General features: G+C 39.6%; 1 protein-coding gene across 1 annotated transcript in view; it reads right to left on the bottom strand.

The window, feature by feature from the left end:
- kif6 (kinesin family member 6) overlaps window positions 1-11709 on the bottom strand; it is a 240207-nt gene extending 228498 nt beyond the window's left edge. Inside the window, 3 exon segments of the mRNA XM_042774549.1 lie at window positions 9870-9944; window positions 10511-10617; window positions 11027-11709. Of these exon segments, the coding sequence (XP_042630483.1) occupies window positions 9870-9944; window positions 10511-10617; window positions 11027-11086 (242 nt within the window). The 5' untranslated portion in view covers window positions 11087-11709.
- Between the last annotated feature and the right edge of the window lie 14660 nt (window positions 11710-26369).

Consider the following 26369-nt stretch of genomic DNA (forward strand, 5'->3'; position numbering starts at 1 on the left):
GTAACGTACCTCCAGACTCTGATCTGTACTGGTTTATCTAATATAATTTTAACCTCATTGAGGAACTCAATGCGAGGTAATAATTAAGTGACTGATGGTTGTTCATGTCTATGCAATTTCACGTATTGCTGTAAACTTGGGATTTCACATTTTCATTCTCTTAAACTCATCCTTTCCTAACGTTCTATCTTCCTGCAACTCGTATAACATGTACTTTAATTTCTGAAATGTTCCTACAAATCGTTTAAAAAATAATAGTAATTTACAACCCATGGAATTTAGGATCATAGCTGATTATACTTGCATTTTATAAATGAGGTCCAAGGTCTTTTAATGGATATACATAAATGCAGGTGTCCTTGAGGTGTGTCAGGCAAAGGAGACATGCCAAATGTGCAGTGTTTGGGTAGCTCCAGGAACATGGTTGAGAAGTTACTGTACTGAACCATAGCAATAAAGGGTTCACCCAAAAATGAAAATTAGCCTGGGTTTTACTCACCCTCGAAGCATCCTAGGTGTATGTGACTTTCTTCTTTCAGACGAATCCATCCGGAGATATATTAAAAAATTGTCCTGGCTATTCCAAGCTCTATCATTGCAGTCAGCGGGTGTTGCAGTTACAAGTCGTCAAATAAAGTGCGTGCATCCATAATAAAACGTGCCTCACACGGCTCTGGGGTTAAATAAAGGCCTCCTATAGTGAATCCATGCGTTTTTGTAAGAAAAATATCCATATTTCAAACGTAATAAACACTTTTCTCTCACTTCCGGTATCTGTCATGGAAGGCGTTCCGGCAGATGATGGAGGACATATGCACGTCGTGCGCCTCTGAAATATACTAGTCTCGCAAGTTTGTTTATAGAAGCAAGGCTTCCTTACTTTAGCAAAGGAAAACCAGTCTCTTCTTGGTTTATACCGAAATCCTCCAACATTTTTCTTTACAAATCCTCGGTTTGTACTTCTAACTGTGCGTTCATCCCGCCACTGGCGAGAGCATAAAAAATTCGCTCTGGCCACCCTGCCAACAACGTTGTAGAAAGATTTGTGGATGCTCTGACATAGATTGAATGCTTGTCTTGTATTTAAAGGAGCCGCAAAGGAAACAAGCATGTTGATCTTGCACAGACTGACCATAAGTAGGATATAAGGGAACCTCATGAAATATTTTATATGTGAAAGTAAGAAATTGATCAATGGAAAGAACATAACAATTATAGTTACATTTTTGCTAACGAAATAAACCAATAAAAGCCATTTGTGTAGTGTGTTTTTGTGTTCATGGTTAAGTGCTAACTAAGTCTAATTTCAACATGCAGTTTATGTTTACTAGCCTTGGTCTTTAATTAACATTAGTGAACGAACTCCATCGCACACCTGTAAGTAATAGGTGTGTAGAAAAAATAAGACCTGGTGGGTCGTATAAACATATAAGGAACTCCCGCACACTATCTTAACTTGCAAAATAAATTTTTAATCACACAACGTTTCGGTCACACGACCTTCATCAGGAGTATACAAATGTTCAAATTAATCTCTTTTAAGATAACCACACATGACCAATTAACAGAGTTCCATCTGCAAATAATTAAACTCATTGGGAGTATATAATTAGCACCACATCATAAACAGTTGTTATAGTTACAACAATCAAGATCCCCTATAGGTTAACAAAATCATCCAAAAAACACAATCAACACATCGTCATCAAACAGCATCAAATTGTAATTCTAAACAGTTATAACAATCAGTCAGGTTCCACAGTCACTCAAACTCATCATGAATACATAGTGGAAAAAACACCTCATTCAAAACAATTGCATGACTATAGCAATACATTAAATAATGCTTCATCGTTCATACCCATAGGTAATAAAGTTTGAAGGGTGTAAATCCAAAACAGTTCGCGTCTCTGTAGAAGTAATTCAATGTCTCCACCTCTAGGTGGCAAAGTTACTTTTTCAATCCCACAAAAACGTAAAGAAGTTACGTCATGATTCAAAGTTAAAAAGTGTACCACAACTGGATAATTTAGATCTTTTCTTCTTATCGAACTCTTATGTTCACTAATTCTTTGTTTCAACTGACGTGACGTTTTTCCCACAAGGACAACGGATCAAATACACTACATGAGTGGAAACACAAGTAATCACAGATTTGATGCTATATTTTTTGCCCGTTCTAGGATGACAAAAAGTTGATGTTTTAAAAGTATTATTACACTGAGCACAATTCCCACAACGATAATTGCCCTTCTGTATGGGACTAAGTAAACTCTGAGATGCACGAGGGCTAACGCTCTGAAAACGAGCATGTACCAAACGGTCTTTTAAATTCCTAGCGCGTTTGTATACAATCAAAGGAGGATGTCTAAAAAATATCGCTCAACTCCGAATCAGAAGACAACAAATGCCAGTGTTTTTTTAAAAATAGATTTTATCATGTAAGACTTAGGTGAATATGTTGTAATACAAGCAAAAGAATACTTTCTCGGTTTTTTTTCTTGTTTTCTTTTTTAGCAATTCAGACCGCGTCTTTTTAAAAGCTGTATTAAATCCTTCATCAATCCAATCTAAAGGATAACCTCTGTTCAAAAATTTATTTTTCATGATTTTCGATCTCTCAATAAAATCGGAATCAGAATAATAAATCCTCCTCAGTCTGTAGAACTGACTCTTAGGCAGTCCTTTTTTTTAAAAAGTCGGATGAAAACTGGTAGCGAGTAAAAGTGTGTTACGATCGGGTCTCTTTTGTGTACAAAGTAGTGGTCAAACTGCCTTCGTTCTTCTGTATCCACATATCCAGGAAGTGTACTCTAGACGAATTAATTTCAGAAGTAAAATCCAAGTCGTCAACCAAGCTATTCAAATATGTCACAAATTCTCGAGCCTCATCGTGATCACACAAAAAGATACAGAAAATATCGTCAATGTATCTATACCATTTGATGATCTTTGAATAGAAAGGATTATTTTCTGTATTCAATACATAACTCTCTTCAAAAAGACCCATAAATAGATTGGCATAGTTCGGGGCAAAATTCGAGCCCATTGCTGTCCCACTAATCTGAAGAAAGAAATCCTTATCAAAACTAAAATAATTATATTTCAAAAGGTACGAAGACATCTTGATGATAAAGTCTGATGGTGGACTAGAGTCCTCGCGTAACGAAAGATAATGTCTAAGGGCAATAAGTCCTTTTTCATGTGAAATGTTAGTATATAGACTTGTTATGTCCAAAGTTAATAATAAAGAAATATCCGGTAAATCAACTCGGAAATCTTATTAATAAAGTCAGCAGAATCTCGAATGTAAGTCGGTAACGAATAGACAAAAGGTTTTATAAAAAAGTCAACATACTGTGATAAAGGAGATAAGAGGGAATTAGTCTGTGCCACAATCGGACGACCTGGAGGGTCGATAAGTCTCTTATGAATTTTAGGAAGAGTATAAAAAAACAGGTCTAATCGGATGTTGACAATACAGAAATTTAAACTCCGATTGAGATATCCAACCCTCTGTTTTAGCATTTGTTAAAAATGACAATATCTCAGATTGATAAATGTTGGTAGGATCACTGGGAAGTTTTTTATAAAACTTAATATTCTGTAATTGTGAAAGAATTTCGTGTTGGTATTTTTTCGTATCTTGGATTACAATAGCCCCTCCTTTATCAGCAGGTTTTATAATGATACTTGGGTCACTTATCAATTCGGTCAAAGCTATTTTCTCATTCAATGAAAGATTATGAGAAATTTTATTACTAGAAGAACAAACTTCCATCACCTCTTGTTCAACCAAACGACAAAAAATATGAATGGTGTGGTCAGACACATTAGGGCAAAAATTACTTTTAGGTCTAAAAGGTGTCGTAGATAAACCCGATTCTGATTTGGAGAAAAAAATACCGTAGTTTCATTTGTCTAAAACATTTAAACAGATCCACTTTTAGACCAAAACAATTAACACCACTAGTAGGCACAAAAGATAGTCCTTTAGATAAAACCATGATGACGATGTGTTGATTATGTGTTTTTTGGATGATTTTGTTAACCTATAGGGGATCTTGATTGTTGTAACTATAACAACTGTTTATGATGTGGTGCTAATTATATACTCCCAATGAGTTTAATTATTTGCAGATGGAACTCTGTTAATTGGTCATGTGTTTATCTTAAAAGTGATGAATTTGAACATTTGTATACTCCTGATGAAGGTCGTGTGACCGAAACGTTGTGTGATTAAAAAAAAAAAAAATTATTTTGCAAGTTAAGATAGTGTGCGGGAGTTCCTTATATGTTTATATCTTTAATTAACATTAACATTAATTTGTGCGCAGCCTACATTACAAACTTTCCTGGTTCAAGTGTAGCCTAAATTGGTCAAATCAATGTTGTTTTGAGAAAATGAATTGCATTTGCGCTGAAAAACAAGCATTCTAGCGTGAAAATGCTTGGAAACTAATGTGGTCGGAACCAAAGTTTACAGGACTGCGTTCTCTGGAATCCTCTCAAGCGCAGGACTTCTACATTCCGATTGGTTGCCACCAAACAACGTCATAGCTCATTACCATAAAGTTGACCTGACTTCAACACTCCTCGACACCCACACCATCTAAGAAATGCCGTGCAGCAGCTCGCCGCTGTTCAGCGGCAGTGTGAACACACAGTAATTCATGAAAGCTGTTTTGTTTTGTTCTCTCTCCGCATTCGTCACTAAGCACGCAACGCCGACGTCCTACATCAGGGTTCCTCAATAGGCGGCCCGAGAGTAAAATGTTTGGGCTGCGCTAATTTCAAATAATGTGGCATGAAAACTCAAACACAGCATCAGAAAGCGACATTAACTTACACTGTGTCTACAGTCGTGGCCAAAAGTTTTGAGAATTACATAAATATTAGTTTTCAAAAAGTTTGCTGCTAAACTGCTTTTAGATCTTTGTTTCAGTTGTTTCTGTGATGTACTGAAATATAATTACAAGCACTTCATACATTTCAAAGGCTTTTATCGACATTTACATGACATTTATGCAAAGAGTCAGTATTTGCTGTGTTGGCCCTTCTTTTTCAGGACCTCTGCAATTCGACTGGGCATGCTCTCAATCAACTTCTGGGCCAAATCCTGACTGATAGCAACCCACTCTTTCATAATAACTTCTTGGAGTTTGTCAGAATTAGTGGGTTTTTGTTTGTCCACCCACCTCTTGAGGATTGACCACAAGTTCTCAATGGGATTAAGATCTGGGGAGTTTCCAGGCCATGGACCCAAAATTTCAACATTCTGGTCCCCGAGCCACTTAGTTATCACTTTTGCCTTATGGCACGGTGCTCCATCGTGCTGGAAAATGCATTGTTCTTCACCAAACTGTTGTTGGGTTGTTGGAAGAAGTTGCTGTTGGAGGGGGTTTTGGTACCATTCTTTATTCATGGCTGTGTTTTTGGGCAGAATTGTGAGTGAGCCCACTCCCTTGGATGAGAAGCAACCCGCACATGAATGGTGTCAGGATGCTTTACTGTTGGCATGACACAGGACTGATGGTAGCGCTCACCTTTTCTTCTCCGGACAAGCCTTTTTCCAGATGCCCCAAACAATCGGAAAGGAGCTTCATCGGAGAATATGACTTTGCCCCAGTCCTCAGCAGTCCATTCACTATACTTTCTGCAGAAGATCAATCTGTCCCTGATGTTTTTTTTGGAGAGAAGTGGCTTCTTTGCTGCCCTTCTTGACACCAGGCCATCTTCAAAAAGTCTTCGCCTCACTGTGCGTGCAGATGCGCTCACACCTGCCTGCTGCCATTCCTGAGCAAGCTCTGCACTGGTGGCACTCCGATCCCGCAGCTGAATCCTCTTTAGGAGACGATCCTGGCGCTTGCTGGACTTTCTTGGATGCCCTGAAGCCTTCTTTACAAGAATTGAACCTCTTTCCTTAAAGTTCTTGATGAACCTATAAATTGTTGATTTAGGTGCAATCTTAGTAGCCACAATATCCTTGCCTGTGAAGCCATTTTTATGCAACGCAATGATGTGCTGCACGCATTTCTTTGCAGGTCACCATGGTTAACAATGGAAAGAACAATGATTTCAAGCATCACCCTCCTTTTAACATGTCAAGTCTGCCATTCTAACCCAATCAGCCTGACATAATGATCTCCAGCCTTGTGCTCGTCAACATTCTCACCTGAGTTAACAAGATGATTACTGAAATGATCTCAGCAGGTCCTTTAATGACAGCAATGAAATGCAGTGGAAAGGTTTTTTTTTGGGATTAAGTTAATTTTCATGGCAAAGAAGGACTATGCAATTCATTTGATCACTCTTCATAACATTCTGGAGTATATGCAAATTGCTATTATAAAAACTTAAGAAGCAACTTTTCCAATTTCCAATATTTATGTAATTCTCAAAACTTTTGGCCACGACTGTACACTGGACGCGAGCAGCGAGGCGCAACGCAACAAAATACAACCAAATTTTTAATAATCCGTGACGCTGTCTACACTGGATGCGGACAGCGCAGCACCACAAATCCCGACAGAAAACTGCTGACTCATTCTATTTATGACGTGCTGACACAAAGTTCAAATGATTTCCAATGCTTTGTCAAGTCCAGTGTAGGTACGATGTGACAGCAAAAAAAATGGCAAGTGTTAAGTAAAGAAAAGTGGACACTGAAAAAAGATGATTCAAATGTGAATGGACTGAACAGTTTTGAGTGAGTGAGTGTGTGAGTGAGTGAGTGAGTGAGTGATGCCATCTTTGTTATGGATGCTGGTTCGCAGTGAGGTCACAGTTTTAACGTAAATTTGCTTTAGCCTAATTTATTTTCAAGATCTGAGGTAAAATATCTATTGTTGCTTTCACTATGGCTATACAATTCACGCAAAATGATTCAAACTCACATTGGACACTTTTAACATTTAATAAAGCACATAATCATTATAACCATTTCTAAAATAGAATTCTGTGTCGCTTATTGTCACATGTCGCTGTCGTATAAGTATAAAAATGTTAATGCTGACAGCTCTAATAATTGAATATTTACCTTGTGACCATCTTTTGAATATCTTAATAATAAATATCTAAATAATAATATCTAAATAATAATAATAATAATAATAATACACATATGTACATACGTGTATATATATATATATATATATATATATATATATATATATATATATATATATATATATATATATATATATATATACATACACACACATATACAGTGGGTACGGAAAGTATTCAGACCACCTTAAATTTTTCATTCTTTGTTATATTGCAGCCATTTGCTAAAATCATTTAAGTTTTTCCCTCATTAATGTACACACAGCACCCCATATTGACAGAAAAACACAGAATTGTTGACATTTTTGCAGATTTATTAAAAAAGAAAAACTGAAATATAACATGGTCCTAAGTATTCAGACCCTTTGCTGTGACACTCATATATTTAACTCAGGTGCTGTCCATTTCTTCTGATCATCCTTGAGATGGTTCTACACCTTCATTTGAGTCCAGCTGTGTTTGATTATACTGATTGGACTTGAATAGGAAAGCCACACACCTGTCTATATAAGACCTTACAGCTCACAGTGCATGTCAGAGCAAATGAGAATCATGAGGTCAAAGGAACTGCCTGAAGAGCTCAGAGACAGAATTGTGGCAAGGCACAGATCTGGCCAAGGTTACAAATTTTTTTCTGCTGCACTTAAGGTTCCTAAGAGCACAGTGGCCTCCATAATCCTTAAATGGAAGACGTTTGGGACAACCAGAACCCTTCCTAGAGCTGGCCATCCGGCCAAACTGAGCTATCGGGGGAGAAGAGCCTTGGTGAGAGAGGTAAAGAAGAACCCAAAGATCACTCTAGCTGAGCTCCAGAGATGCAGTCGGGAGATGGGAGAAAGTTGTAGAAAGTCAACCATCACTGCAGCCCTCCACCAGTCAGAGCTTTATGGCAGAGTGACCCGACGGAAGCCTCTCCTCAGTGGAAGACACATGAAAGCCCGCATGGAGTTTGCTAAAAAACACAGAAATAAGAATCTCTGGTCTGATGAGACCAAGATAGAACTTTTTGTCCTTAATTCTAAGTGGTATGTGTGGAGAAAACCAGGCACTGCTCATCACCTATCCAATACAGTCACAACAGTGAAGCATGGTGTTGGCAGCATCATGCTGTGGGGGTGTTTTTCAGCTGCAGGGACAGGACGACTGGTTGCAATCGAGGGAAAGATGAATGCGGCCAAGTACAGGGATATCCTGGACGAAAACCATCTCCAGAGTGCTCAGGACCTCAGACTGGGCCGAAGGATCACCTTCCAACAAGACAATGACCCTAAGCACACAGCTAAAATAACGAAGGAGTGGCTTCACAACAACTCTGTGACTGTTCTTGAATGGCCCAGCCAGAGCCCTGACTTAAACCCAATTGAGCATCTCTGGAGAGACCTGAAAATGGCTGTCCACCAACGTTTACCATCCAACCTGACAGAACTGGAGAGGATCTGCAAGGAGGAATGGCAGAGGATCCCCAAATCCAGGTGTGAAAAACTTGTTGCATCTTTCCCAAAAAGACTCATGGCTGTATTAGATCAAAAGGTTGCTTCTACTAAATACTGAGCAAAGGGTCTGAATACTTAGGACCATGTGATATTTCAGTTTTTCTTTTTTAATAAATCTGCAAAAATGTCAACCATTCTGTGTTTTTCTGTCAATATGGGGTGCTGTGTGTACATTAGGGGGGAAGTCGTGGCCTAATGGTTAGAGAGTCAAACTTGCAATCCAAGGGTTGTGAGTTCGAGTCTTGGGCCGGCAGGAATTGTAGGTGGGGGGGAGTGAATGTACAGCGCTCTCTCCACCCTCAATACCATGACTGAGGTGCCCTTGAGCAAGGCACCGAACCCCCAACTGCTCCCTGGGTGCCACAGCATAAATGGCTGCCCACTGCTCCGGGTGTGTGTTCACGGTGTGTGTGTGTTCACTGCTGTGTGTGTGCACTTTGGTGGGTTAAAAGCAGAGCACGAATTCCAAGTATGGGTTACCATACTTGGCTGTATGTCACGTCACTTTCACATTGTCACTTTCATTAATGAGGGAAAAAAAAATAACTTAAATGATTTTAGCAAATGGCTGCAATATAACAAAGAGTGAAAAATTTAAGGGGGTCTGAATACTTTCCGTACCCACTGTATATATATATAGGTCAGTGGCCCTTGGCTTGGTATTGTTGGCAGAATTCAACCCTCAGCGAAAACTAATTGAGCCCTGTCCTACATCATCTGCCAGAACAGCTTCCATGTATGAGAGATACCGGAAGTGAGAGAAAAGTGCTTATTACGTATGAAATATGGATATTTTTCTTACAAAAACATATGGATTCACTACATGAAGCCATTATTCACAACCCCCCCCCACCCCCAGGGCCGTGAGGCATGTTTTATTATGGATGTGCGCGCTTTATTTGACGACTTGTGGACTGTTCAACTGCAACACCTGCTGACTGCAATGCTAGAGCTTGGAATAGCCAAGACACTTTTTAATATAAGTCCGAATGGATTCGTCTGAAAGAAGAAAGTCATATACACCTAGGATGCCTCGACAGTGAGTAAAACACATGCTAATTTTCATTTTTGGGTGAACATTTTTGGGACGACTTTGTCAACCAGAATACTTTTCCTTAATACTCATATATTTAATACTTAAATTATTAATAATACTATATACTAATACTAAATACTTTTTTCTTTATTTTGAATAGTATACAGTACATATCTATTGTTTTCTTAATTAATATGTATTTCTAAAATGTATGCTTGCGCAAGTATGCCTTTCAAGATGAAATTTTCAGAGAAGAGAAAATGTCAGCTTACTTATCAGCAACAGGCTTTGCAATGGCCTCAAAGATTTCCTCTTGATTGGCTGTTTGGTCAAAAACTTTCTGAAACCTGTAGCGAAAAAATATTTTAGTGAAAATAGGTTGTTTAAAGACAAATGAAAACAACTTTTGCTTTTACTTGAATTTTGGTCACATATCTGTATGCTTATGCTTAATGCCATAGTTATGGGATGAGGGATGAGCAAAGAGCATGTGTACTGCCTCTTAAAATTCTGTGATTGGTAAACTTCTGTGTTACTGGCACTTAGACTTGTAAATTGAAGTTTCAACCTAGCCAGCTTGCAGGGCATGGAGACTCTCTGACTACAGTGCAGGGACGACAGCTTTTAACAACTGGAGAAAATCCTGCTGTTATACTGGTGCAATAAATGGAAATGATTTACACAAAACTTACTGATGTTTGTTGTGCAATTCCAAAATACGCAACATTTGAATAATTTGAAAAAGATTTCCAGAGAGAGAAAAATATACTTTCATGTTTCTATATATAGTAAATACACCATCCATATCTGAATTGATGCTTCATTAAGCATGCATGGATATTAATTATTAAATGCAAACCAACCCTATAATTTCATTATATTAAATTTCTCCCTAATTTTTCCTCCACATCACCTGAATTTGTAGTTTTCCCTCTTATTGTTGATAACACCATCTGCCAAGTCTCTGGGAACCACAAACTCCAAACTACCGCCCTGCTCCTCACAGTCCACAAAGTACTCCTGCAACAGGACGTGTTAAGCATGAGCACACTTAATCTCGCTAATGTAGACATGCAAATTGTATATCGCCTTCTTTTATGATTAACATTTTCTATCACTAAGACAAAAATATTAGACTAAAGAAAATTACAGACATGCTAAGATGATGTAAACAAATATATAAACAATGCTAATAATCAGAGATCAGTAAGGTTTGTGTTTTGTAGCGGTTTATAAGTAGTATTCATGTGATTTAAACCAGATTATTTTTATAAAACATTATTAGATATTAAACACTGCAGCCCCTGATAGAAAACACATGCATTTAACTCGTATTAACTCTTTAGATAGGTACGGAAATGTAAAATGTAGCGTTACACATAATCTGTATTCCAAGAACAAAACAAAAATACAAAGGCAAAACACTCACCGCGGTCTGTTTCTTCGTCGGTTTCACACGGGCAAAGATTTGAATCGTTTGCTTTACCATTGTTTAATTTTTTGTGATGCTTTTTGTCGTTTTTTCCATCCAAAGCACCCGATGAGCTTCACGTGTTTTTTACTTCTTTGTGTACAAAGGTTGCTAAGAGACCAGGACAGTTCTCAACGGCTCTGGCTCTCCAGAATCGCAAAGCGATACGCCACAGCCGTTTCAGGCCAGCAGAGTATGGATAATCAATTCGAGGGATGCTATTGCAAGCCGTTTTAGCATTTAAAACTTTGGTTTGACTATCCATAAATATAATTTAAGATAGGAACAATTGTATTTTGACGAGTCTTAATTATAATTCGACTAGTCACAATGACAATTAGAGATATCTGCAATAACAATTGCACTAGTAAGAAATCGGATTAGAGATATCTTTAAATATGATTTGACTAAGTTAGTCAAAACTATGGCAAGCATAGGATGCGTCCTCGTAAGCTCTATGTTTGGGCTGCCACGTCATCGAGCTCCGCCCATCACTATTTGAGTTCGGTAAAGTTGGCAAGATATTCACAGATGGCACTTTCCTGGATCAATTAATCACGAGCAAAACGTTTTCACTACACAATTGACGCCTCTTTTCTTTCGTAGTGATGAAGAAAACGAGCTACAAGCGAGTTTTCCTCAAGACAAACTTTCCTCCGCTCTGTACAAAACGCATTGACCTCAACGCGCTGGCGTCTGAGTCTCTGAGACAAGTCCGAAGGGACCGTCTGCAAAGTGCGAAACGCGAAAAATGTTACTAATAAAATACTCAATAAATTCACAGTAACACTCTGTAATGTCACCAGATTCAGTTCACACATCACCGCTCTCCTGCTGGTTATACTACAGCAGTTTTTTTTTTTTTATGATTTTTTTATTATGACAAATACTCAATTACTTCACTGTAACACACTGTACTTTCTCAAAATTCAGTTCACACATCACCGCTCTCCTGCTGGTTATACTACAACACTTATTTTGAAAAAAATTGCTTTTGTACATTTTATGATTATTTAAAATGAAAAAACAGTCATTACCTTCATTGTTACTGGACAAAATAATCAATAACTTCACTGTAACACACTGTATTTCCAGACAAATTCAGTTCACATATCTCTGCTCTCCTGCTGGTTATTCTACATTGAGTGCTTTATTAACACTCTGCTGTTGTTCGGTAATTTGAGCCTGGAAAAAAAAAAAAAAAAAACCTTTTGAAATTTTAAAAAGTACTACACAATACTGATTGTATCAAAGCAGCTTTACAGTGTCAGACAGGAAAATAGTTTGTCAATAATCCAAAGAGACAATAACAAAAACAGCCATTTTTCCAGCTAAAGTCAGTTCACTGATGTTTCAGTGATGTCATCCTCCAGTTCAGCTCTCTTCCTATAGTGTCTGTGCAATCAGTCAAGCGTCCCCAACTAAGCAAGCCAAAGGCAACAGTGGCAAAGAACAAAAACTCCATCGATGACAGAAATGAAGAAAAAAACCTTGGAAGAAGCCAGGTTCAGTCTGGGAGGCAGTTCTCCTCTGGCCAAACAAAACCAGCATGGGGTGGTTTAATTCCAGGCTGCAGTACAGGTCAGATTGTGCAGAGAACTTGTCTAGGTCCCGTGGCCTTGTGCTGATGGTCGTTGAGGTGTTGAGGTCTTCGCAGGGGATCTGTCTCTGGGGCGCATCTAGTTGACATGGTCTCCACTGACATTTAGTGCTGTAGAGGTCGTCTTTAGGTGCTGATCCACCATATGGTCAAGTCAAGTCACCTTTATTTATACAGCGTTTTTAACAGTACAGATTGTGTCAAAGCAGCTTTACAGCAGCTTTATCTGGTCTGGATATGAACTGGATCTGGGTGGCTACAGTGACTATCTGATGGATACAGACTGGATCCGTATGGCTATGGTGACCTCGGAATAAGAATGAAAGAGACTAATATTAGCATAAATGTCATTCTTCTTGCGATGTAGCAAAATCCCTTTAAGGCAAGTCACTCGGTGGCCTGTTCGCCAAGCTATTATTTTTCAGGCTAGACCAGCCAGTGCACATGCGCAATCCTGAGCACACGTCTCAAAATGCTGACCGTTTCTATAGCAACTGGGACTTCTAATGGCAGCTGCAGTGACGCAATGATTTTACCGATTAGTTTGATAGAGCGGCCATATTGAGCGTTACATTTTTCCCCATTCAAAACTATATGAGTGACATGTCTTGGATATTCTATAGTCTTTGGAAGTAGCGAGTACATTGGGTGTTTTGGAAAAGTGTTCACAGTTCCGGTTGACCTAATTAATGCTGCCTAACAATCCTTTAACAGATTTGAATTACAGAAATGCGATGTTCATGCCAGGTTAAAGATATGGGTCTTTAATCTAGATTTAAACTGACAGAGTATGTCTGCCTCCCACTAAATATGAAAAGGATCTACTGCCCGCAGTTGATTTTGATATTCTACCTGTAGGTATTATCAAATAAGTATTGAGGAGCTAAGCCATTCAGTGCTTTATAAGTAATTAGCAAGATTTTAAAATGTATTCAATGTTCAATAGAGAGCCAGTGCTGAGTTGACAGAACTGGGCTAATATGTTCATATTTCCTGGTTCTAGTAAAAACTTTAGCTGCTGCATTTTGGATCAGCTTGAGTTTGTTTATTAAGTGTGCAGAGCAACCACCCAATAAAGCATTACAAAAATCTAACCTTAAAGTCAGGAACGCATAAATTAACATTTCTGCATTTGACATTGAGGGCATTGTTCGTAATTTAGAGATATTTTTAAGATGGAAAAATGTGATTATTCAAATGCTAGAAACATGGTTTTATCATGACCCAGGCCTCTGTGGCTCTCTCCAATAGCCACCGGCACCTTCTCCTGAGTTTTGATTCTGTTTTGGACTCCATTACCCATATGCCCCGTACCTCGGACTAATCACCACCAGGTGTTCCCAATCTCACTCCCCATATAAGCTGGTTCCAGACTCTCACTCAATGTGAAGTCTTGTTAAACCCATCTAGGATTTCTGAGTGGTTACTTCTGATTGCTTATCTGTGCATTATCTTGGACTGCCCCTCTTCTAGTGATTCTCTGCCGCCTGCCCTGCTGACCCTCTGTTTTGATTCTGACCTGTTACTTGCCTGCCGCCTGCCCTGATCCAAGCCTGGTAACCGTCCTCGATTCAGATTATCTGTGATATCCTTGACGCTGTTGTTAGACCTCTGCGTGGTTGTACTATGTATTCTAATAAACATTACAAATGGATCCGAATGCCCCTGACTCATCTTTACAGGTTTTCAAAGGAAAGATTGCTAACAAAAAGCACACCTAGGTTCCTAACTGATGATGAAGAATTAACAGAGCAGCTATCAGATGTTAGACACCGCTTTAGGTTATTACACTAGACGTCACTTCATGTTTATTGCTGCCGTGTGTTTTGAGTTTGAGCTCCGTCAAGTTAATTCTTTATCTTTTTTTTTTTTTAACTTAAAATCAATTTTATACACCATAATCTTAGTTTCTATAATGTGTGAATATATCCTTTATCCTACTCTACAACAAAAACAATCGGAGCACCTTGTTATCACTAGTTTGATTTCCCGAGTCCACTATTACCTTATAGCCCGTTAGCCCCAGGCCCCGGCCGACAACCTCTCCCCCTCCGCCGCTTCTGGTCTTTGAGATCTCCACCCGGAACCGCTTCCTCTGTGAGATGGAACGCGATGCTGTGATCGTCGGAGACTCCATCGTCTGACACGTCCATGCTTACGTTAGCCGAAGGTTCCCTGGTGCTTGTCTTCTCGATGTTTCTGCACAGATACCTGCGATCCTGAAGGGTGACGAGAGCCCCGGAGCAGTCGTGCTTCATGCTGGGGTTAACAACAACACCACGCTGCGGCAGACAGAGACACTGAAGATGGACTTCAGGAGCCTGATCGAGATGGTGTGCAGCACATCGCCCGTGGCGATGATCATCGTGTCAGGACCGCTTCCTAAGTGTCGACGAGGACACGAAAGGTTTAGTAGACTTTTTGCTTTAAATTAATGGTTATTGTCATGGTGTAAAGAACAGAAACTGCTCTTTATTAATAACTGGAATCTTTTCTGGGAGCGTCTTAGGCTTTTTTGCGCTGATGGCCTGCACCCCAGCAGAGTCGGAGCAGAACTCCTGTCGGACAACATCTCCAGGACGCTACACTCCATATGACTAGTAAGCCAATTCTAAAATAACTGCTATGATGGCTTTTGTTCTACCCGCTTAAATGATAGAAGTACTTGCGCTGTCCAGTCTATTAAGACTGTGTCTGTTCCCTGAATAGTGAGTTCAAAATATAAATTTAATGTAGGATTTTAGAAAAAATCTGATCGTGATTAAACCAGAAAAATGTAAAATAAATGAATAAAAACTATTTTTTAAAGTTTGGGCTCATAATCATTAGATCACTCACACCCAAAGCAGTTATTGTAAATTTAATGATGACAGATAATAGTTTTGATGTACTCTTCTTGACTGAGACCTGGCTTAAACTAAATGATTATATTGGTCTAAATGAGTAAACTCCACCAAACTACTATTATAAGCATGATCCCTGTCAGACTGTATCTCTTGCTCTGGCTACTGTGAATAGTATACAGAATTCTTAAAAGAATTTGCAGATTTCCTCTCAGACATATTGGTTACCGTTGATAAAGCGCTAATTGTTGGAGATTTTAACATTCATGTTGATAATACAAATGTTGCATAAGAACTTGCGTTTACTGACCTAATAAACTCTTTTCGAGTCCAGCAAAATGTCACCAGGCCCACTCATCTTTTTAATCATACGCTAGATTTAATTATATCCAATGGAATTACTCTTACTGATACAGATATCGTACCTCAAAGTGATGATGTTACTGACCATTTCCTTGTATCGTGCATTCTGCATATTACTGATATCAAATACACCGCTCTACATTATCATCTGAGAAAAACTACCATCAAACAAACAAAAAACACACTCACAAACAACAAATACACATGAACTAAACTGCTCTGTGTGCCCATAAATACACATGAACTAGACGAAATGACTAGCAACATGGACACTATCTTCTCTTATACATTATAAGCTGTTGGCCCCCATCAAATTGAAAAAGGTTAGAGAAAAACGTACTGTGCCATGGTACAACAGTAATACCCACTCTCACAAAAAAAAAAAACTCGTAGTCTTGAGCGCAAATGGAGGAAAACTAACTTGGAAGTTTTTAGAATTGCGTGGAAAAACAGTATGCCCAGCTATAGACAGGCTCTAAAAATTGCCGGGGCCAAGAATATCCACAAATTCATAGAAATAACCAAAACAATCCAAGGTTTTTATTTAGCACAGTGGCTAGATTAACAAATAACCAAACGCCACCTGATCTAAATATTCCCTCAGTTTAATTTCCAGCGATATCGCTGACTTGATTGCACAGATACTATTTAAATTAAACTGAGCTGGATGATGACGTCACTGAATTCAATAATGAACTGCCTTTTAACTGAAAAATTTGTTTACTATTGTCATTTTGCATTATTGACACACTTTTTTCCTAATTAATGCTGTACAGTTGCTTTGACACAATCTGTATTGTTAAAAGCGCTATATAAATAAAGGTGACTTGACTTGACTTGACACGTCACTTCACTTTCACTTTTCACTTTACATATCCACCCTGCACTTTTGAGGTTTTGTCTGCACAATCAGGCATATATTTCAGTACTCTGATAAAATGCAGTCCCAACAAAGGTGCTCCACTGTCAACAATATAGAAGTTTGCATTAGCTGTAAAAACCTTCTGAGCAACTTTAACGGTAACCAAGCACAGACAAGGGTTGCTAAGAATTATTTTACAAGTTTGACTTCAGGCGTTAGCAATGGGGTAGATGTAAAACTATTCCAACCAGCAGTTTTTCACTTTACACACACGGCCTTGTGCTATAGATATGTCAGCTTCACATAAAATCTTATCTTCCCCAGAAGCATTGTTCAGTTGTTCACATTCCATAAGTGGTGACAAAGCATGTTCAAAAGTTGTATCTGTGTCTGTTAATGTGTCGAATAGCACTTAGAAGTGAAAACAATAATTGCCACCATATTGAAGGGTTCAAAACCAAAGTGCTCAAAACTGGCCTCTTCAAGTGACCTTCAGAATAAACTGACTTCAGGATGTTAGTAAAGAACATTTTTTATGTGGAACTGTGCCAGTGTTTTCACTAAACTAAACTAAACTAAAAAAAAAAAAAAGGTTTTTTTGTAGTTGCAAGTGGCAGCCGGTGACACTGGACTGATTGAAAATAAAAATAAGTTCAGTCTGCAAAAAAATAAAAGTAAAAAACACAACAGGTCACAATGTCAGGAAAAAAAAAAAAAAAAACAAAAGACAACTCTTCACAACCAACAACTGCTTCTTTGGTAGTAATTATAAAGTAATTAGGATTAATTTCTCTGAAGACTGATACTCTTTTGCCTGCATCCCAAAAATAGCATGCAAGAAAGCTGTAACTCATTCCTTGATGTCAGGAAACCAGTTTTGCCTGTTTTGAAATGGTGGTGGTTTCCTACAATATCACCCATTTCACAGTAAGTAAATGTACAGTAAATTTCCATCTGCATTTCACTGTTTTTTTCTTCTTTCTCCTATAATTTATTCTAGTAGATTGCACATTTTAAAGAATTGCATTAACTGAAAGCAAAGAAATCAAGTTAGAGAAGATTTTTTTATTTATTTATTTTTTATATCACAAATAATATGATTGGGTTAATCATTATTTTTCATTAAAACTTTACCAGCGCTAAATACAACATTTACACACCACTTCTGAGATATACTTTAGATTAGCAGACTGTCAGCTGAAACACTGCCATAAGAGAGGTGTCAGGGACGTGCACAGACATTTTGAGCAAAAAAAGAGGGGGAAAAGGGCACTTCTCTTATTTATTATTTTTTTCCTAAATAAAACGTTAAATATATTAACACAACTCTGACTTACCAGTTTAAGTGTAATTCCCTCAACACTTACCCAATTGTTTCATGTTTCATTTTTCAACAGATGTCTATAAAAATAATTAACTCACATGGTCTTCTTTAGCATTCACTAATTTTATCTCAAGAACAGGCAAACAAAAACAAAGGAAACTTAGCCACAATGTGCATACTTTCTATGCTACTAGTTTCAAGTAGCCTATATATTTAGTCATTTTCTTTATCCTATTCATCTGCAATGCCTTGTCAAATGTATGCAAATTAGCTTATTTTAATTATTTAACACCTGATTTGCATATCAATGTGGCGATTCTGATGATGTTATTAATTGTACTGTGTTCAGCTGACGTTTCTTCATTAAGTTAGCCTGTATGCCCATGATATATTGCCTTAGCTAAACTTGAGCTAACTTGTTACATGGTAGCTCATGAGTCATGGATGTTAGCTAGAAAAATGAACAATATTTGCCCTAATATTTGATAATTAGCTGTTAATTCGAGGCACAGATAGCTTAGTCTTTTGATCACCACTCACCTCCACACCAAGGCAAGCACAACTGGAAACAGAGGGAGGGAGAACTTCACTTCTGTGGCTCTCTGCCTGTCTGTGATGTGCCGATAAATGTGTGCTACACCAGTATTTCCCAACCACTGTGCCAGTTGTCAATGTGCCATGGAAAATTATCATAAACTTTCTATCGCTATTTGATTGATTGACTTTTCAACATCATTAAAGGTACCCAAGGACGTTTGTCATTTGGGGGACACTGAATTATTTTGCTGTTACAATGAAATGTCAATACCAATTACTTCATATAAAATACAAAAAGAAAAAAAAGAAGAGAAATTAATAAAATACATCTTAAAAATACACAAAGTTATTTTAAAATCCGTAATCATTTAAAGGCTACATATATAGGAATCTCCTGAATTTTTCTGTTTGGCATCTGGGGATTGTCAGATTATCTGAGTTCCTCATCTGGTGTCCCATCAACTGCTCTCTGAGTGGCGGTAGCCAGTCTCTGAAGCTAGACTTTTATAGCTTCCCAGCAATATCAAGACACCATTGGACTCATCTCTCTGCTAGTGTTTACAATCCAAGAAGGGAGAGGGCATCGGAATATCATTGATACCTTTGTCCCAGTATGATTTTAAAAGACCAGTTTTTTGCATACTTTCCAACCTTTCAATTTGATCAGTAGTCAAAGAACTGTGCCAAACTGGAACTGCATACTCTAACACAGGGCGCACATAACCTGTATAGATTATAACCAATTTGTTATCTTGAACACAAAGTTTCTTTAGCCGGCGGAGAGCAAAAAGCTTTCTGCTGGCTGAGGACAACATGTGGTCCACTTGACCATCACATTTTAAATCACTCTGGATGGTAACCCCTAAAACCTTAACAGATTCACTAAATCACTCTGGATGGTAACCTCTAAAACCTTAACAGATTCACAGAGATTTTCCATGGTAAATACGTGCTGAAGTTTGTCTAACGCGGGATTCCCCAGTTTTGGTATGCTAAATAGTAAGGCGTGGCCAAAGCCAGTGAAAGTACTTAATTACCTGTTTTGGAAGTCCTTGTTAGAAGAAACAGTCGAGCAACAGAAAAGGGACAGCAGTTTGTAAGTGTTTCTTCCTTGTTTTCCCATTAGACTACAGCGCGGATCTTCATTTCTAGGAAACTTTGTTTCATTTACTGTGGTTTTTTTTTTTACCATGGTAAATACTCGCATAAGCCTATCACGGGACCAGTTTCGGTCTGCTAATCCAGTTAGGCAAATGCCTGTCTCCATTTGACTCCCCAGTTTCGGTCTGCTAAATAGTAAGGCGTGGTGAGCTGACTTCAATAACAGGTAATCAGGCAAATATAAAAAGTGGGTAGTTAACCGCGGGCAGCCCTCGTGTGAAGACCGACGAGTGTAAAGACCATGGACTCTACCTGCACGACTCCACTGAGCTAGGACACCGACAAGGCACTTGAATATTGATTTTCTTCCCTTTTTCTTTTATTTTTGTATAGCTTGTTCTCAACTACTTATTTAGGTCACTTGTACTCACTACGTGCTTTCAGATCTCTACTATTACTACGAACACTTGGAGAGCTCGCACTGTATGTCAGAGGCAGGCCTATCCCAAAAATCTATGGCCTGCCCTCTGACCTCTACTACTTTACTCTCTATTCCGGTTGGTCTCTGGAACTGCCAGTCTGCTGTTAACAAAGCAGATTTCATTTCTTCTATTGCTACCCATTCCGGTCTCAACCTCATGTCCCTAACTGAGACTTGGATCAAACCTGAAGACACTGCCACTCCCGTAGCCCTCTCCACTAATTTCACTTGTTCCCACACCCCTCGTACGACCGGGAGGGGTGGAGGTACTGGTTTCCTTATCTCAAAAGAATGGAAATTTGATCTTCAACCATCTCTTACAGGTAATGGTTCAATTAAATCACATGCAATTACTATAACTCACCCTGTTAACATCCACTTTGTGGTCGTTATTCGTCCCCCCAGGTCAACTGGTAAACTTCTTGGAGGAGTTGGATGTGTTACTATCAGACTTTCCTGAGGATGGTACTCCTCTGGTTCTGCTTGGTGACTTCAACATCCACATAGAAAAACCTCAGCCTGCTGACTTCAACACTCTGCTCGCCTCATTTGATCTCAAGCGAGCGTCTACTACAGTGACTCAAAACAAGGCAACCAACTGGACCTCATCTACACGCGCTGTTGTTCCATGGACAACACTTTAGTTGCTTCAATGCACACCTCAGACCACTTCCTCATAACTGCTAATCTCGCACTTACTCCTGAAGTGGCATATGCTCCTCCGCAGGTCCCCTTTCGACGGAACCTACTGTACGCTGACACTCTCCATCTCGCCTGTTCTCTCTTTTTGGTTTCATCCTCACTTCCTTCACTCGCTCAGTTTTTCAGCTCTGGACACGAACAGTGCTACTGACACTCTTTGATCCACTCTGACCTCTTGCTTGGACACCTTTTGCCCACTCTCATCCAGACCAGCACACACCAGATCATCTGTCCCCTGGCTGTCCGATGTTCTCTGTGAACATTGCTCTAAACTCAGGGCTGCAGAGAGGAAATGGCATAAATCAAGGAACTCCTACCGACCACTGGCACCGCACCAATATACCTAAACTCACTAGTTTAAACCTATGCGCCCTCCAGAAGCTTGCGCTCTGCAAGTGAACTGCGCTTTGTGGTGCCATCCCAAAGAGGTTCAAAATCGCTCTCATGGACCTTTTCCTGGACTGTGGTGGAATGACCTCCCAATCTCAATTCGAACATCCAAGTCTTTACTCATTTTCAAAAAAACATCTAAAGACTCATTTTTTTCGCCAGCACTTGACCAACTAATACTAGCACTTACCTTTTCTTTTCTTGTCTATTCTTGCTAGGAGTTCTGTGCTAGACTAACTGAGACTTATCATGCCACTTGTAAACTGTTGTTGTTCTCTCGTTGGTCTGATTGCTTCTATTGTTCTCATTTGTAAGTCGCTTTGGATAAAAGCGTCTGCTAAATGATTAAAGGTAAATGAAAATTTTCTAAATGTTCTGATATATAGAAAGTAATGGCCAAGTTGGTATCTGTTACGAATATAGTACTACTACGAATATAGCTTTTTTATAAGTAGGGGAAATTACTGACATTTACATAAACAACAAAAAAAAACATTTACATGCCTAGGGTGTTTGCATTGTAAGAATGTATAGGGATAGTGTATAGGGAAGTGTGTCTGAACCCCGAACATTATCAGGAAGGCTATTCCAGAGTTTGGGAGCCAAATGCGAAAAAGCTCTGCCTCCTTTAGTGGACTTTGCTATCCTAGGTACTATCAAAAATCCAGCGTTTTGTGACCTTAGGTAGCGTGATGGGTTGTAGCGTGGTAGAAGACTAGTTAGGTACGCAGGAGCTAAGCCATTAAGGGCCTTATAAGTAAGTAATAATATTTTGTAACTGATACGGAAATTAATAGGTAGCCAGTGCAGAGACTGTAAAATTGGGGTAATATGATCATATTTTCTTGACCTTGTAAGGACTCTAGCCGCTGCATTTTGGACTACCTGTAGCTGTGTTTATTGAGGATGTAGGACAACCACCTAGAAGTGCATTACAACAGTCCAGTCTAGAGGTCATGAATGCATGAACTAGCTTTTCTGCATCACGAACAGGTAACATGTTTCGTAGCTTGGCAATGTTTCTAAGATGGAAGAATGCTGTTTTTGTAACATGGGAAATATGATTTTCAAAAGACAAGTGTAGCAACAATCACTTTGTGGGGAATAATTAACTCAAATGAAGTGAATATTCATGAGTCTATGAATATGATGTGCTTATTGCTTACAAATATTAAATTACCCAAAGAGGGAATATTTAATAATTTAAAGGTAATCTTTACTAGAATTAATGTAAGTTATCTAGACAATCTGTTCGTCCCGCGAACTGGATGCTAGACTCCCCGTATCAAATATCAATAAAATACCCTTCTTACAACTCCAAGAAATATTAATCTTCTGATCAGGAAGAACAATATTTTCTGTGTCTGTAGTATTTAGATTACAGAATAGTAATTCCTAGAAAACAAAGCTTGTAGCTTAGATCACACGATTCAGGGACTTCGATCTTGATGAGCCAATAAAACGGTTCAATTCAAGCAAATTATTGTATTTAATAAAAGCGGACTAAAGAGTACATGACTACAATTCACACAGAGTAAATATGAGTATATAGCAAAACAAACAATACAATTTAAACAAGATAATCAAACGAAAACAGTAATGAGATAGAGAGAAAAAGAGTGAAGGCAGATCTCAGGGTGACAATTTTCAAACAGTTAACTTTGCGAGAGACTCCAAGTCATTGGATAATTTCACAAAAGTGGAATAGCCTAGACAACCTTAAACAACAATTTTTAAAGTTGCGATATAAGAAAGTACTTGCTTTGATCTGGCTCTTGTGTGTAAGCTGAGCTCAAATTTCCGTTGTTGTAGCTTCTGCGTTGTCCGTTCCGGAGCTGATGATGCGTGAGTTCGTGGTTAACGAATGTAAACTTTGCCAAAAGATGATTAGACTTAAGTTCGTTTGGCTCGTGAGGACAATTGAACGAAGTCAAATATCAGAAGACAATAAAGAAAAAACTAAGATAAAAACGAAAAAAGTAAAGAAGAACAAACGGAGGGACTTCTTGAGAAGTCCGATCGCAAAGCTGGGAAACCCCCCTCTTTCTCTGGCGGAATGCCACGAGCAAGGGTTTTCCTTTGTTTTTATTGAAAGGTTGGTTCACACCTATGTCACCTCATGTGAGAAACTGAGGCGGGAAAAATCTTCTTTGTCTGCTGATTTCCGCCCACTGGTCTAATTTATGGCGATGACAAAATTATACATTTTTCTTCAGAGAGATTGTACTTCTGAAACAATGCATCTTTTTGTAATTTGCCGTTGAGATTCGTCACAGTCGGGTTTCTACGATCATACAGACACCATAAACTATAACTTTGCGAGACAGTGTAGCGGTACGTACTGGAGTGTTAACGAGCCATCTATCACCTACAATCTCAGCTTGCGTCTCGGTGACTTAGCTGCGAGGCTGGGCGTCGGCAGGGCAACGCGTGTCGCTGATCATGGGTTGCAACCCGCAGATTATTCCATCAGTATTGTCTCTGAGAAACGGTTTGCTGGGGCAGACGGTAGTGGATGTCTTTAGTCAGGGTGCACATGTGCAGGTTCGGGGCTAAGTACAGCTGGGTGTTGCTGTCATGGTATGCCACCACCTCAGGGGTATGTATCTTGATATGTGTGTTATCCTTCCAGAACCCCACATTAACAATGTCTTTGAGTCTGTAGATTCGGCTCGACTCTATAATGGGTAAGTTCAGGAGGAAAACTCATCTCCTTCTGCTCGGGATCCACGTAGAGGGGAATAGCGCTACCCAGTGAGTAGGCAAGGTGTATTTGCATAGGATCAGTGGGTGTGGTGATGGCGGAATACAATGCCTGTGGCCGGACCCGGTGTGATAATGTCTGATGGTGGCTGGCCTCTGATTGTCTGGAGGCACAGGATGACAATCCACAGCAGCATCCTGTTACAGGCCAGAGAGAGAGGGAACAGGTCAGTAAGGGTTGTCCCGGGTTGGATGGGACAGTCTTTCCGCTTCGATGGCGATGGTTGAGTTTAGCTTGCATTGGCCCCTCCCTGTCTTTCTCTGCTAGTGGCCACATGTCTCTTAATCTGGTTACGGTGGACCCATTTGAGAACTGGTTTCTCTCGATCCCCGGTTTAGCTGGATTTGGTACGCAACTGGGGAGAGTTTGTTCATAATCTCATGGGGTCCCGTCCAGTGTGGTAGGAATTTCTTTGACAGCCGTTGGGGCCCGTCTGAGTTGGCGGGGTGTGAAGCTGTAATACAAGACCCTGTTGCCCACATTTAGTTCTTGGTGTGATGCTTTCCGGTTCGTAATATGCTTTCTGGCCTTCAGCGCTTTTTTGCAGGGTTTGGTTGTTGGCAAAAGTTTGTTTTCAAGTGTCTATGGAGCTCGTCAAGATACTGGAATGTGGTGTAAGCAGTGACAAGGTTGGAGTCTCCTGGTTGATACAGCAAGTGTAGTGGCGGGGCATCTGCCGCCCAGTCATGAGTTCAAAAAGGGGACACCCTTGTTGATTCCTGCGAGGTGGCTCTGATGGCCATCAGCACAAGGAGTAGTTTCACATCCCAGTCTTTCTGGTTAGCAGACACATACTTTTTCAGCATGGCGACCACTTCTCGGTTCGATCTCTCTACCTGGCCGGACGCGATTGGATGGTGGCTGATGTGAAGTTTAGCTTGTACCCCCTAGGCATTTCCAGATCTGTTGCATGATCTCGGCCGTGAAGTGGGTACCTCTGTCTGAGTTGACTCTCAGTGGCAATCCGAACCGGGAGAAGATATGGTTCATCAGGAGGTATGCCGTGGTTTGGGCAGTGTCATTGGGTGCTGGCAGACATTCTACCCACTTGGTGAACTGGCACACCACTGTGAGAAAGTACTTGTTCCTCTTGTTGACCTGGGCAGGGGTCCTACCCAGTCAATTGGAAGGTCTGACCACGGGAACGTGAATCCCTCTGCGTTGCAGTGGGGCTCTGTGGTTTGGGTTTGCTGTGTTGGAACTGGCAGCACAACAAGACTTCTCTGACGTACTCTGCCAACATCTTGCTGCATGCCGGGCCAAAATGCCACCGTGTTCATGTGTGTCATACGTGGGCTCTGGTTTTTAAACCCGTAGGTGTCCAGCACATGGTGTGTCGTGGGCGTACATTGAGTAGTACCCCCTTTGGCATCGTGGGCACCACGATGCCGGTGGTTTTTTTGCGCTGTGCTGTCATGCAGGTTGCAAACCACAGAATGTCGTCCTGTACACGCAGCATGTGTCTGGTGTTATATAGGTGTTCGGAAGGCAACGAGTCATCAGTGAGCTGAGCCTGAGTGATAGGGTGGTTGGAAGGAGGTCAGAGAGGTGGTTAAGAATTGTTCTTTATGGCAGTTGTCAGAGGCTTGCTATTTGCAGTCGTTGTTGGAATGAGGAATAGAGCATAGTGTAACAAGCGGAAAACAATTAGATATTTTTACATCAGGAGTCTTGAAAATTAATTTAGGCAAAGAAAAGTACGAAAGATGTAGAAGAGATTTTTGGGGAATACACATCCAATGAAGAACACTGATTGGAAAGTTTGGATGTGGTGATGAAATATAATTCCCTAGCCCTCTAGAAGGGCAATAGTTTTGGGGCCCTCATTTCGCAATTATAGGTGCCATAGAATACAGTGATACAATATTTAATATTGTCTCGTGACATCCCATGAAGTGGGTATGTAGAGTTTTATCGCAAATACTCACGAGATAATTGTTATGCTTGGTTGAAAATTGCACTTTTAGGGTATGAGCCAAACGAGCTGTTTTTATGTGTTTGTCACCTGTTTTTTAAATGAAAAACTGAGCTGAGTGCTGCCCAAACCTCCTTTTTCAGACAAATACCGCCGGGGTGTTATGGTATAATGTGGTGAACCTGCTAACCCTGGATCCTCACATTGCTTACAAACGCAATTTTTTAACTACCACAGAATTCCTTCTTATGAATCATCTTGTGCACGTGAAGGCAGCCATTACGTGGAAAAACAGACAGAGACAATGGTTAGCTTAGCATCATTAGCATTACAGACGAGCCATACGAAAAACTCTTTTGGAAAAAACAAAATATGAATGGTGCTTGCTTACTTTGTCTGGAGTCTGAGTTTGCCACAAA

The sequence above is a fragment of the Cyprinus carpio genome, chromosome A17 (assembly GCF_018340385.1).
Source record: "Cyprinus carpio isolate SPL01 chromosome A17, ASM1834038v1, whole genome shotgun sequence".
In the NCBI taxonomy this organism is placed as follows: domain Eukaryota; kingdom Metazoa; phylum Chordata; class Actinopteri; order Cypriniformes; family Cyprinidae; genus Cyprinus; species Cyprinus carpio.